Genomic DNA, 13,227 nt, shown 5'->3' with positions numbered 1-13,227 from the left:
AATTGCATCGCGGTATGTGATGGGAACGCAGGAAGCTTGTCCGTAAAGAGCGGACAACCCAGCCTTCTGAAATTGTTGCATCGGTTCGGGGCCTTGCAACAAACTTCTTGGCTGCCTCTTTGCCGAAGGCAAAAATCCAGAAGAATCCGTGGGTGCAACCGCCTGCTCGGACAGTGAAACTCAATGTTGATGCGGCATTTGACTCCGACACTTTACAAGGTATAGTTGGTGCAATACTGCGGGATAGCTCTGGAAATTTTTGGCAGCCGGAAATAATGTCTGCTGGTGAATGCAAGGATGTTTTCATGGCTGAATCCCTTGCGCTTTGGTTCGGCCTGAACTTGGCGCAAAGCTATGGGTGCTCAAGATTGGTGATAAATTCTGATAATAGTGATGTGATCCAAGCAATGCAAGATGGTGGCCTTTTTGCTGGACCGACTACAGTAGTTATAGACGATTGTTATCATATGTCGCATGATCTAGTTCAAGCCCGGTTCGAGCATTGTCATCGCGAAGCAAACTCGGTTGCTCATGAGCTAGCAAGATTAGCTAGGTTCTCCTCCCCCCTAGTACTTGGTTTGATGAGGCCCCTAGTGCCTTAGCCCCTTTAATTGTAAAAGATACCTTGTTATTTACCATTGATTAAATAAAGAGGCTTGGAGAGTTAGAAAAAACAAAGTTGTATTAGACGACATGGTGTCCTGAAGATTCGAGTTCATGAGGTCATTACCCCGTTGGTACTTGTGGTGGAGATCACAAATGGAGAAAATGTACCACCTATTCACCGTTGTGTTCTTGCTATGGCCTCTCAGAGCATCTACAACCACCCGCTCATCAAATAGTTATCCAGCCGGGCTCCTTAAACCGGCCAATGTATGCCCGGGCAGACCCACACCCCCATATTTGGGACGGATATGAGGAGGCCAAGTCAAGCCCGGACGTTCCGTCATGTCAGACTAACGGACGAGAACCACATGAATACACGTCGAAACCCATCGGTCCGGTGAGAAAGCCGCTCCGGCGCACCACTCGAGGGGCCAAATCCGGCTATTTAAGCCGGACGGCGAGCTCCAACCCGAGCCACTCCTATCTCCACCCTTGTGCTCCTCCGAGCTCGCCCGCAGCCATGGTCCGCCACCAGATCTTCACCTTCGTTATGCTCACTCCGCAGCGCCGTTCGGAGCTCCTAGCAGAGATCTAGACACGACGTGCCGCTTGGATTGCAGCTAGCTTGTCTCCAAACTTTTCAGAGCAGGAGAAGGAGGAGGAGGAGCAAGAGGCGCCAGATGTGGAAACGGAGGAGGAAGAAGGCGAGTGCCTCCTGCTGCCGAATTCGGCATGGGAAAGACTGCTGGCCGAGTTCAAGGTGGCCTAAATGGAGGAGGCGGCGGAGCAGCAGGACATCCTCAACTCCATCTAGTCGGAGCTCGAAGTCGCGACAAACCGCCGCTACCTCCACCAGGTGGACGCGGGGTTGGAGGAAGTCTTCGTGGTGGAGCTGGACTCCAACGAGGAGCCGAAGTTGCGGGCCACAACCAACGAATGGGAGGCCGGTGCGTCCGGCACTATCGGCACAGAGGTCGTCGACATCTCCGATGACGAGTAGTAGTAGGGTTGTTTTTTCCATATAGTAGTACGTAGTTTTGTGTTGCAGGGTGTAGTGTGGATTTAGGGTGTGATACTTGAGGTTGTGGTTGTGGGGAACGAAAAATGAGGGGTGACCGGGCCCTATCATATGAGGGGTCACTTTTGAGGTATGCAGCTGTAGCTCTAACCATGCGAATCTTAAAGGAAACACATAGGTAAAAGATCTACAATGTGATTGAGTAAACCAGATGCAGGATTAGTGAAAATTAATGTTGATGCCTCGTTTCATGTTGATGAGAGGAATGGCTTGGTGGGAGGCACTGCGCCGGGCGCCAATGCAGGAAGAGTAAAATTTCAACATTGTTTTAGAAAAGCTAATGGCGCGGCTCATGAAGTCGCGGGGATTGCTATACCTCTAGACCTGATTGTAATTGGGTCGATGAACCTCCTAGATTTTTGTTACCCCTGTGAATGGCCATGAAAGCTTTTTCTTGAAAATAGTGCATGAGACCACCGATGATAATTTTTTTACAAAATACTTCTTCCATCTTATAACATAAGAGCATTTTTAACACTAATTCATAAATATTATGGGACGGAGGAGGTATCGGTCTAAAAATCCTTCAAACACGCTTTATGTGTGGCTTGAGTACCGATAGATTCCAAAGCCGATATTTCTAAGGAAAACGCTATTTCTAAAATGCGATGTGGCAGTGGCACCGATACCTACCGCTGCCACCGCTCTCTATCTTGTTCTCGCTAGACAGTCGGCGGAGTGGAACCCTGACGCGGCCATCTTTGGCCCGACGAACGAGCCGGCCGTCGGTGGCACCAGCAGCACCTCCATTTGCAAGCCCAGAGAAAGTATCAAAACCATCAACCAGATCTCTATCTGTACACTCGTGCCAAACACAGTCTCCCTCACGTCAGGTCGCCGCTGCACCACAGACGGCGGAACCATTACTGCACGAGCAATGCTGCCAATGCGGTTGACATATGTATGCGGCATCCGGAGGTGCGGGTGGCGAGTCCCCTTCGTCGGCGGCCATCCGAATCGTCTGACGACGGCGACCGGCTGCCGTTGGGCCGTCGCATTCGCATCTTCACATCCATCGATATGTTTAGACTAGTGGAGACAGCTCACACGAAAGCGCTCGTCAGATTCGTCGGTAGGAAGAAACAGTATAGAACTGCTGACGAATCGGCAAAGGACATAGACCAAATCTTTTTAGCCTCCAGGGGGCCATAGTGCTGTCCATTTATGTCCTATACACTACTACAGAAAAAAGAAACAACATATATATAGAGATGTACAAAGATATCATACAAGGGGCCCTAGTTCTGCTGCAAAAGCAACTTCTTTCGCGGTTTTCACCTCTCCAGGGTTTCCCAACCCTTTTTTCTTTTTATGTAATATAAGGAGTAACTATAGAGGTGATCTTCACAAGTTCACCGGATCACTGCCGCGCCGCTCCAGCCATACCTCCCTCAGGAGCTCAAACCTCGCGTTCTCCATGGAAGCTCCTCTCTGCTGAGCAGTGAAAGGCGTGGCGCCGTTTGACGGCGAAGGTGGGGCGCTCTTGTCGAACAGGGACGCGAGGGGGGAGTCCAGGTCATCTAGATCATCGTCGCTGGTGTACCCTCTCCTCTGGACCATTGAGGCTCTCCTGTCCAGCTTTGCGCTGCCTCCGGCTACCGACACTTTCTCCTCCACATCCAGTTGGGAAGGGGCGCGGTACGCGATAGGAGCAGCGATGCACGGGAATGCGCTGATCGCATGTTTTGCGGTGTGACGCTCCAGCAAGCTCTGCATCATAATATGAAGTGTAGTGTTAACTACCATGTCTGTTGCGCAAATGTTCGATATGTCAGCATGATAATGCTTGGAACTATATAATCCCAAAACATTGTGGTGAGAGAGAGAAATAACACCTCAGAATTCAGCTCCTCTAAGACTATGCTAGGGACAGGATCGGGGCAGAATTCGTCAGGAGTGAAGTTGCACAGGATTCTTGTTACAAGTGGAAGCCCGACCGAAGGGCAGATCTGATAGACAGTGCAAAAGCTTAACAACAGCTCAATCCAACAGAAAACAGTACGGTAAACTTGTCTGGAGCCATGCGCGGACACTGACCTCTTTCCTGATGGATTTTTCAATAAGCATGTCCTTCGGGGTCATCAGGAGATCACTCAGTTCATTAAGCAACTTAAAAGACTTTGCTTCAGCTGCACCAATTCTTTCGTCATTCCCATTTCCTATGTCGAAACCTTCATCCTCAGGGTCATCAGCATCAATGCCCAAGTTATCCGTCAACCATCTCGACCAATTTCCAATCTGCATAGACATTCATTTAATATAAATCGACTAGCACATTCATAATATGTGAAAACGCACAATAATTTTGATCTCAACCACAATCATCATCCCAACAAACAATTTGATAAAGAAAATATAGGAAAATTATTTCAGGGTGCACTCAAAAGTTGGAATCAGGTACATACAGAATTTTTCAGCTGCGCTCCTGACCCAAAGCTTAGCTCACCAGCTGGGATCGGGAGGACTTTTGGGTCAACGATTGGGTCAGATATTGGATCAGTTGGTATCTCACTAGCTGATTCACGAAGAATGGCATTAAACATTGCAACATCTAAACGGGCCACACATTGCTCCATCACCTGATAATAGTAGAACACGTCAAATACACAAATTAGAAATAATAAATATGTTTTTTTTTTAATTAGAGATGTCAATGAATACCAGTTTTGCCAATACTGGCAAGCAGCCACACTCATGCCCACCAGCACGAAGAGGGCAGAGTCTGCTGTATGCATCGTGAAATGCAGCCTTCCACAAGTTAACAGAGAAGGTGCCTTGCTGCTGATCACCCAAGGAAGGGCCTAACACTTTCCGAGCTTTTGGGGTAGACGAACCTTCTGCCGGGGTTTGCATATGAGGAGTTAATGCCTGGAAAAGAAATATTCTTCAGGAAGTCCACAATGTGGAGAAATAAGACAAATTTAGAGAACAGTAGGTCTGTAAGAGAATCTCTGCAGACTATTTCTTTGCGAAACACTGAACTAGGAATGCAAGACCAGTTTGGAGCAAGGGATTATATGGCCCAAGGAAAATATTACCTGCCACCACACTGTCTCGACAATCCGAGAAAATATCCAAGATTCAATCCTCTCTAATGCGGCCAAAAGTGTACTAGTTTCCTGCCAATTATCTGCTATCTGTATGAAAGCAAGTTCAGTTTGCTTGCCATTGGAGTGGTTCCATGGCACTGGCATGGATCTGGGCGTGGATTTTCCATCAAACCATTGTGCACTGCCATTTAAGTTTTTAGACGTCATGGTTGGAGTTGATTGACGTGAGATGCCAAAAGATTTTGAAATTATCTCTCGGAGAACAACTGTATTGGACAGCCAGTATGTTAACCTACATCAACAGTAGATTGTTAATGGGGGAAGCTTTATTCTTGTGCCACATTCATACGCTGAATTCGAAATTGAGATTAAGTGTAGTCATATCTTACCTTGAAGCATCATTACTACAGGATTTCACAACGAGAACAAGACCAGAAACAGTATTTTTTGCTGCTGAAGCTCTCCTATCCGGGGACCAAAACTTGGATGCATGAGTGTACAGCCTAGAAAGGCGCCGAGCTGGGGTATGCAACTTATGTGCTGAACTTCCATGCTCAGGCAATACAGAGTAAAGAGAAACTTCGAGTGCAGCAACTTCACGAAGTTCCTGCTCCATCTTCTCAAGTTTTGACTGTAGTTCCTCATTTCTCCGATGTAAAACTGCTTTGTCATCATCAACCATCTTTTCTTCAATATCAGCAATTTCATCGTCAGTACCAGTACTCTGATCGCAGTGTGGAGCTTCGTCTAACACATCAATCTCTTTGGCCTCTTCATTGCCTCTATCATCAATGGTTCCTGCTTCACTAACTATATCATCTGCCTCCTCGGACAGTTCTGATGGAGGGCGAGAAGGTATTTTTACAATATCTGGTCTTCTAACTTCAATTGCTCTAGCAGCATTAACTGCTGCTTTCCTAGGTTTTGGTGATCTGTTCTGAGTGTTGTTTGGTGCTTTCTGCTGCACCTTGTTTTGAACTTGACGACTTGTGCTGCTTTTGGCCATGCGAGGGCTATTTTCTTTGGTCTCTTTTTTCAAGAGCTTCTTTGGAACTACTGAACCTCTTTTCGCTCTATTGTCTTCATTACCATGAGCCTCACCTTGTGAGGGAACAGAAACTCTGGATGGTTCATAATCTGATCTAACTCCCTTCTCATCTCTCACTTCGCCATTCTCTTTGGCACCCATTTCAGGATACCTCTAATTTGTTAATCTGATTCCTGGAGAAATGGTAGACACAAATAATTACAGAACCACGTTTGCAAAGCAAGCCTGTCCAAATAAGACTGAAAAATGAGAAAAATGTCGATGCCAGAAGAAAACTAATACATCATTCAAATTCAGGCATAAAGGAAATTTAAACAAACAGGTCGGAAGAAGAAACGCTACACAAAATGGTGGCTTATACTGGTTTGCAGTAGTAAGGATACACACCTCCAAGACGTGCTGTCTAATTCAAAAAGGTGAAGACGCAACTTTCTGAACCAAATCGTCATTCTCATTTTCACATAGGATGTGATGTCGAAATCAAGGAAGGTGCCAAAGGACTCCACTGATAAGAGACTTTAGGCGTCTCGTCCATGTTATATTTAACTTCATCCAAAAATTTGCTACTCGGTTATAGTGAGGAGGACAGCGGGAGTACTGCAAGTAAACTAAAATTCATCTTTCTTTCTTTTTAAAAGTAAATACAGCCAAGTTCTCAAAAAAGATCTAAAAAAAAATAAGCTGCTTAACTACTTCACACGAGATGGCATAGCAGACCAGCAAGTCTTAATCGTTGCCTAAAATTACTAACAATTATCACCAAGAACAACTCCAGTAATTGCTGTTGATGGCCAATTGGTTCATCGAACATCTTAAATGAAGAAATTAGTACTAGTTCGCTGGGCAATATTCCTCCATAAATGCAGATGGTAAATGATCGCCAACCAAACCAAACCGCCGCTCCGAAATTCCTAATACTATTCAAGTCTGCAACCAACCTGCTCGTATCACAGCGAGAGCTCGCCGTGGACGACAAGGAAAAGGCAGGCAAGAGTGCACCGGCAAATCAAGTGGTCACGGGAACAACGGGGCTGCAAAACTCGTGAATGCGTACCGCAAACTACCACCAGTCCACTCCACAACCCCAAATGCCCAATTCCCATCAGGAAAACAGAAGGTCAGTCTAGACACAAACGAAACAATGCCGCTCAATCAGAGATCCCGGTCGCTGGTCGCAAGCAGAACGATGGAACTCCAAGCGGAACCACTCCCAGATACAGTATAAACCAAGAAAGAAGCAAATCCGGCGCCGAAGGCTGTCCAAATCAAGAGCCACGCGGTTCACGAATCCCTCCCTCCGGAGATCCGGTGGGGGCATCGCGGAGCACGGTTCCAGGCTCGGGCGAGCGCAGCGGTCGAACGGAATACAAAATCAGCGCTCACCGACTCCGGCGCGACGGCAGGCGGCGACCGCCCCGGCGTGGCGTTTCGCCGGGAGCCGCGCGGCTCAATGCGGGGAGCTGGCGCAGGAGAGGAGTTCGCGGCAGCTTCTGCCTTGCTCGAGGTGGGGGTCCCCGCGTCTGGCGCCGCGCGCGACTGTCGGCGCGAGAGGCGACGCACGTCGGGCTCGTGGGTGAACTGGCGCTGCCGGTGCGGGCGTGGGAGTGGTGGGCGAAGTGGTCGTCGTGTAGAGAGAGAGAGAGAGAGAGAGAGGGGGGGGGGGGGGGGGGGGGGTGGTGGTCGTGTGTGGGGGAGGAGGCGGAGTCGCTGCTTATATCGGCCATCCAGTGTGTTTTCCTTTTCCGCTTGAGAAGCATCCGACACGGCCCGGATCCGGTCACCATTGGTGAGGGTACCATTACCAACCGGCAAATGGTTTCTCTCCTTCTTTTCTCCAAGAAAAAAAATGGGTTTTCTCTTCCCATTTTCATTTTTTGTACTGCAGCATTTTCACAATAATAATTATATATTATTATCTATATATATAAGCCGATCCAAAACAAAACGACATTTTGTTTGTTTGTTTGTTTTCTGTGCATTTTTTGTCTCATTAGTAGGTGTGCTAAATTGCAATCCAGTTTACAAACTACTCCCTCCGTACCACGTTGTAAGCAGTCTGAACTCACGATATGGAAAATATTTGAACTTGAAGACAAGACAGCGCATGTTTGCAATTTGCATCGGCAGCGTCTGAGTAGAACGGCAGCTTAAGCCGGCCGGCCAGTAGGCAGACAGGTGGGACCCACCAGTCAGCTACCACTGCCGACCTCTTGTTCGGTTGCCACCTGCTTCCCCTGCTTGGTAGCTACTCTTCTCGGCCAGGCCCGGCCCAACCCTAACCCGGCAGGCGCTGACCCGACCCGCACCGCGCGACAAATAACACCGGAAGTAACGAAACTTATATTCATTTTCGTAGACTACCTAGCGACAACTAAAAGCACCGGAACGAGGCGAAGGCGTGACACCGTCATCGTCCCTTTCTCACCAGAGTCGGACAAAGATTGTTGTAGTAGACATCCAAGGAGTCGTCGTGCTAAGAGCATCTACAGCCGGACTTGGCAAATCCGGCCCCTCAAACGCCCGCGGACACACCCGGGCACGTCCACGGGCATTGACCGGGCACCCCTCAAATTAGGCACTTTGCATTCACCTCTCTCATATGTCATCCCCTAGATCCACACAAAGCATGCAAAAGAAATCCTACGTACTACATCTACGTACTACCCTAGCTACTATTCGTCGTCGGAGATGTCCATGACGACGGCGCCGGGCGCCGGTTGGACGGGCGGATAGGAGGGCTCCGGCTCATCCTCCTCCTGCTCGACCTCATCCATGTAGGCAAACATCTCCGCCTCCTCCGCGGCCTCTTGTGCCTCCATCTCCTGCCGGCGACGACGTCTTACCTCCGCAGCCGACTCCGACCGGAGGGAATCGAGGATGGTCTGCTGCTCCACCTGCTAATACGTCCATTTTGCATCATGTTTTTATGTTGATATTTATTGCATTATGGATTGTTATTAAACTTTATGATGCAATTGTCATGTTTTTTCTCTTTTATTTTGCAAGATTCACATGAAGAGGTAGAATGCCGGCAATTGGAATTCTGGACCGGAAAGGAGCAAATATGAGATCCCTATTTTGCACAACTCCAAATGTCCTGAAATTTTACGGAGAATTATTTCGGAATATATAAAAATGTTGGGCGAAGAAATACCAGGAGCGGACCCACCAGGTGGGGTGCGCCTGATGACCCACAAGTATAGGGGATCTATCATAGTCCTTTCGATAAGTAAGAGTGTCGAACCCAACAAGGAGCATAAGGGAATGACAAGCGGTTTTCAGCAAGGTATTCTCCGCAAGCACTGAAATTATCGGTAACAGTTAGTTTTGTGATAAGATAATTCGTAACGGGTAACAAGTAACAAGTGTAACTAAGGTGCAGCAAGGTGGCCCAATCCTTTTTGTAGCAAAGGACAAGCTAGGACAAACTCTTATATAAAGCAAAGCGCTCCCGAGGACACATGGAAATTATTGTCAAGCTAGTTTTCATCATGCTCATATGGTTCACGTTCGTTACTTTGATAATTTGATACGTGGGTGGACCGGTGCTTGGGTGTTGTCCTTACTTGGACAAGCATCCCACTTATGATTAACCCCTCTCGCAAGCATCCGCAACTACGAAAGAAGAATTGAGATAAATCTAATCATAGCATGAAACATATGGATCCAAGTTAGCCCCTTACGAAGCAACACATAAACTAGGTTTAAACTTCTGTCACTCTAGCAACCCATCATCTACTTATTACTTCTCAATGCCTTCCCCAAGGCCCAAATCATGGTGAAGTGTCATGTAGTCAACGTTCACATGACACGACTAGAGGAAAGACAACATATATCTCATCAAAATATCGAACGAATACCAAATTCACATGATTACTTATAACAAGACTTCTCCCATGTCCTCAGGAACAAACGTAACTACTCACAAAGCATATGCATGTTCATAATCAGAGGAGTATTGAATAGCATTAAGGATCTGAACATATGATCTTCCACCGAATAAACCAACTAGCATCAACTACAAGGAGTAATCAACACTACTAGCAACCGACAGGTACCAATATGAGGTTTTGAGACAAAGATCGGATACAAGAGATGAACTAGGATTTGAGAGGAGATGGTGCTGGTGAAGATGTTGATGGGGATTGACCCCCTCTCGATGAGAGGATCGTTGGTGATGACAATGGCTTTAATTTTCCCCTCCGTGAGGGAAGTTTCCCCGGCAGAACAGCTCCGCCGGAGCCCTAGATTGCTTCTGCCCAGGTTCCACCTCGAGACGGCGGCGCTTCGTCCCGAAAGCTTCCTTCTGATTTTTTTCCAGGTCAAAAGACATCATATAGAAGAAGAGGGGCACCGGAGGGGGCCCACAAGCCCTAGGGGCCCGCCCCCAGGCTTGTGGCCACCTGGTGGGTCCCCCTCTGGTATTTCTTCGCCCAATATTTTTAATATATTCCAAAATAATTCTTCATAAATTTTCAGGACTTTTGGAGTTGTGCAGAATAGGTCTCTCAGATTTACTCCTTTTCCGGTCCAGGATTCCAGCTGCCGGCATTCTCCCTCTTCATGTAAACCTTGTAAAATAAGAGAGAAAAGTCATAAGTATTGTACCATAATGTGTAATAACAACCCATAATGCAATAAATATCAATATAAAAGCATGATGCAAAATGGACGTATCAACTCCCCCAAGTTTAGACCTCACTTGTCCTCAAGCGAAAGCCGAAATCGATAATCATGTCCACATGTTTAGAGATAGAGGTGTCGATAAAATAAAATATGGACATGAAGGCATCATGATCATCTTTAGAATAGCAACATATATTGGCATACAATTTCTTATGCTAAAGTGACAATTCATTCACAAGATAAAGTATGAATCAAGAACTCTATTGAAAACCAACAAACTATGATCTTAGTCATTGAAGCAATTGCAATTTATCATAACATCGGAAGAGTCCATATAAGAGCTTGTCTAGCAAATCCACATACTCAATCATCTTTTAGTCTTTCATAATTGCTAACACTCACGCGGTACTTATGAGATCAAAGCTTCAATCAAACACAGAGAAAGATAGGAGCTTATAGTTTCGCCTCCCAACTATTTACCTCAAGGGTAATGTCAACAATAATAACTCATGATCACCTACATCCGAGTGGATATATTTGTCCAGATCTTTCCCCAACACATGACGCTTGCCAAGAGAAGAAGGCAAAATAAAGGAAGTGGTGAAGATCACCATGACTCTTGCATAAAGGTAAGTACTAAAAAGTAAAAGATAGGCCCTTCACAGAGGGAAGCAGAGGTTGTCATGCGCTTTTATGGTTGGATGCACAAAATCTTAATGCAAAGGAACGTCACTTTATATTGCCCCTTGTGATAAAGAACTTTATTATACAGTCCGTCGCTTTTATTTCTTCCGTATCACAAGTTCGTATAAAGCTTATTTTCCTCACACTAATAGATCATACATATTGAAGGAGCAATTTTTATTGCTTGCACCGCTGACAACTTACTTGAAGGATCTTACTCAATCCATAGGTAGGTATAGTGGACTCTCATGGCAAAACTGGGTTAAGGGTGTTTGTATGCACAAGTAGTATCTCTACTTGGTGCGGAAGTTTTGGGCTAGTATGAGGTGGAAGCAAGCGTCACATGTTGGAGGATCCATGACAATATAACTTCTATTCGAAAATAAGCAAACATAACTCATTATGTTGTCTTCCTTGTCCAACATCAACTTCTTAGCATATAATATTTTAATGAGTGCTCACAATCATAAAAGATGTCCAAGATAATATATTTATATGTGAACCTCTCTTTATTTATTACTTCCTTTTAATTGCAACAATGACCAAAACAATGTTTGTCAACTAACAACAAGTTTCAGTCAACATACTTCTTATATGTGAAGTCGTCACTCTCCATAAGATTATTATATACTCCCTTTTTTATTTCTTTTTATTCTTTTCTTTTTCTCAGGATCATAGCAAGAAAGAAAAGCCCTTAACTCAAAACTACTCTTTATTATATAGCTCACGGACTCGATTACATAGATAGATCACAAAGCAAGACTCAAAGCTAGATCATACTAAAAACTTTATTCTACTAGATCAAGATATAACCAAAAGGATCGAATTAAGAAAAACGATAAAGGTAAAGGTGTGATGGTGATACGATACCGGGGCACCTCCCCCAAGCTTGGCAGTTGCCAAGGGGAGTGCCCATACCCATGTATTTAGGTTTCCTTCTTCGGAGGTGATGATGATGTTGTAGGCTTGTCCTCCATCTTCCAGGGCATAGGCTCATCATCATAGAAAGATGAATGAGTCTCCGGGATCCTCAAATTGGTAGGCAAACTCATCATTTTAAATCTGTATTCATACTCACAGTTTTGGTTTTGCAGGTCATAGATCTGGGCTTGGAGATGCTCGATTTTCTCGTGAAGCTTGAAGATGGCCTCTCCGATACTCTTGGCATCCAACTTGTGGTCACGGGTAAATTTCGTGATCACGGAGTGATTGGCGTTGAGTCCGCATTCCACCATCCCTTGGCACTTGAAGACTTGCTGCTCCATTGCCTCGAGCCTTGTCTCCACGCTTCCGGTCTTCCTTGGCCCTTGAACATCGCGGATGTGCAGCACCCTCTCATCCATCTCAATGGTTTGAGGGTGTTGTAGCACCTCCGCAAGGTAAGGGTTGATGACCTTCTCGAGGAACTTGTCCTTCGGAGCGCTTGGGGGCGTCATAGCGATCTAGATCTGTCAGAAAATCAGCTCGAAACAAGAACAGAGGATTTTGCCGTGGTGCGGTGGTCAAAAACTTCAGGAGATTATATAATGATTTTTTACCAACCAAAAGAATTGTACTACAAGAAAACGGAGTCCGCAGGGCACACGAGGTGGCCACAAGCCTGGGAGGCACGCCCAGGGGGGTAGGGCGCGCCCCCACGGCTTGTTGCCTCCTCGTGCACTTTCCGGACTACTTCTTATTTTTCTAATTTTGTAAATATTCCAATACGAAGTAAAATTGCTTCTGGCAAAGTTTTGGAGTCGGTTTATGATACGTCTATTTTGCATCATGCTTTTATATCAATATTTATTGCATTATGGGCTGTTACTACACATTATGTCACAATACTTATGCATTTTCTCTCTTATTTTACAAGGTTTACATGAAGAGGGAGAATGCCGGCAGCTGGAATTCCGGGCTGGAAAAGGAGCAAATATTAGAGACCTATCCTGCGCCCTACCCCCCTGGGCGTGCCCCCTGCCTCATGGGCCATCTAGAAGCCCCCCGATGCCCATCTTCTGGTATAAGGTGTCTTTTTCCCTGGAAAAATCATAAGGAAGCTTTCGGGACAAAGTGTCGCCGTCTCGAGGCAGAACCTTGGCGGAACCAATCTAGGGCTCCGGCGGAGTTGTTCTGCCGGGGAAACGTCCCTCCAG

At 46.2% G+C, this 13,227-nt stretch overlaps 1 protein-coding gene across 2 annotated transcripts; it reads right to left on the bottom strand.

The window, feature by feature from the left end:
- Positions 1-2,786: 2,786 nt before the first annotated feature.
- LOC109770638 (uncharacterized) lies at positions 2,787-7,470 on the bottom strand. Of its 2 annotated transcripts, XM_020329368.4 has the most exons (8): positions 7,166-7,470; positions 5,124-5,955; positions 4,723-5,026; positions 4,346-4,552; positions 4,090-4,263; positions 3,722-3,922; positions 3,520-3,633; positions 2,787-3,394 (listed from the first exon to the last, which is right to left on the bottom strand). In XM_020329368.4, exons 2-8 carry the CDS (start codon positions 5,921-5,923, stop codon positions 3,029-3,031), a joined length of 2,166 nt encoding a protein of 721 aa, XP_020184957.1. In that variant the 5' UTR covers positions 5,924-5,955; positions 7,166-7,470; the 3' UTR covers positions 2,787-3,028. The 2 variants fall into 2 exon arrangements, with proteins under 2 accessions (XP_020184957.1, XP_073362069.1); XM_073505968.1 differs by lacking the exon at positions 7,166-7,470 and having other exon boundaries at positions 5,124-6,191.
- Positions 7,471-13,227: the final 5,757 nt, after the last annotated feature.

Source organism: Aegilops tauschii, chromosome 7 (genome assembly GCF_002575655.3).
Source record: "Aegilops tauschii subsp. strangulata cultivar AL8/78 chromosome 7, Aet v6.0, whole genome shotgun sequence".
Classification (NCBI taxonomy): domain Eukaryota; kingdom Viridiplantae; phylum Streptophyta; class Magnoliopsida; order Poales; family Poaceae; genus Aegilops; species Aegilops tauschii.
The sequence above is the reverse complement of the archived record's forward strand: the minus strand, read 5'-3'. Positions and strand labels throughout refer to the sequence as shown.

What these genes read in the sequence shown, in the direction of transcription:
- LOC109770638 (XM_020329368.4), bottom strand. Translation starts at nt 5,923, where the DNA reads ATGGGTGCCAAAGAGAATGGCGAAGTGAGAGATGAGAAGGGAGTTAGA. An exon ending in AAAAATCCATCAGGAAAGAG is followed by an intron (nt 3,634 to 3,721) that starts GTCAGTGTCCGC and finishes ACTGTCTATCAG; the next exon opens with ATCTGCCCTTCGGTCGGGCT. An exon ending in TAGAGGAGCTGAATTCTGAG is followed by an intron (nt 3,395 to 3,519) that starts GTGTTATTTCTC and finishes ATTATGATGCAG; the next exon opens with AGCTTGCTGGAGCGTCACAC.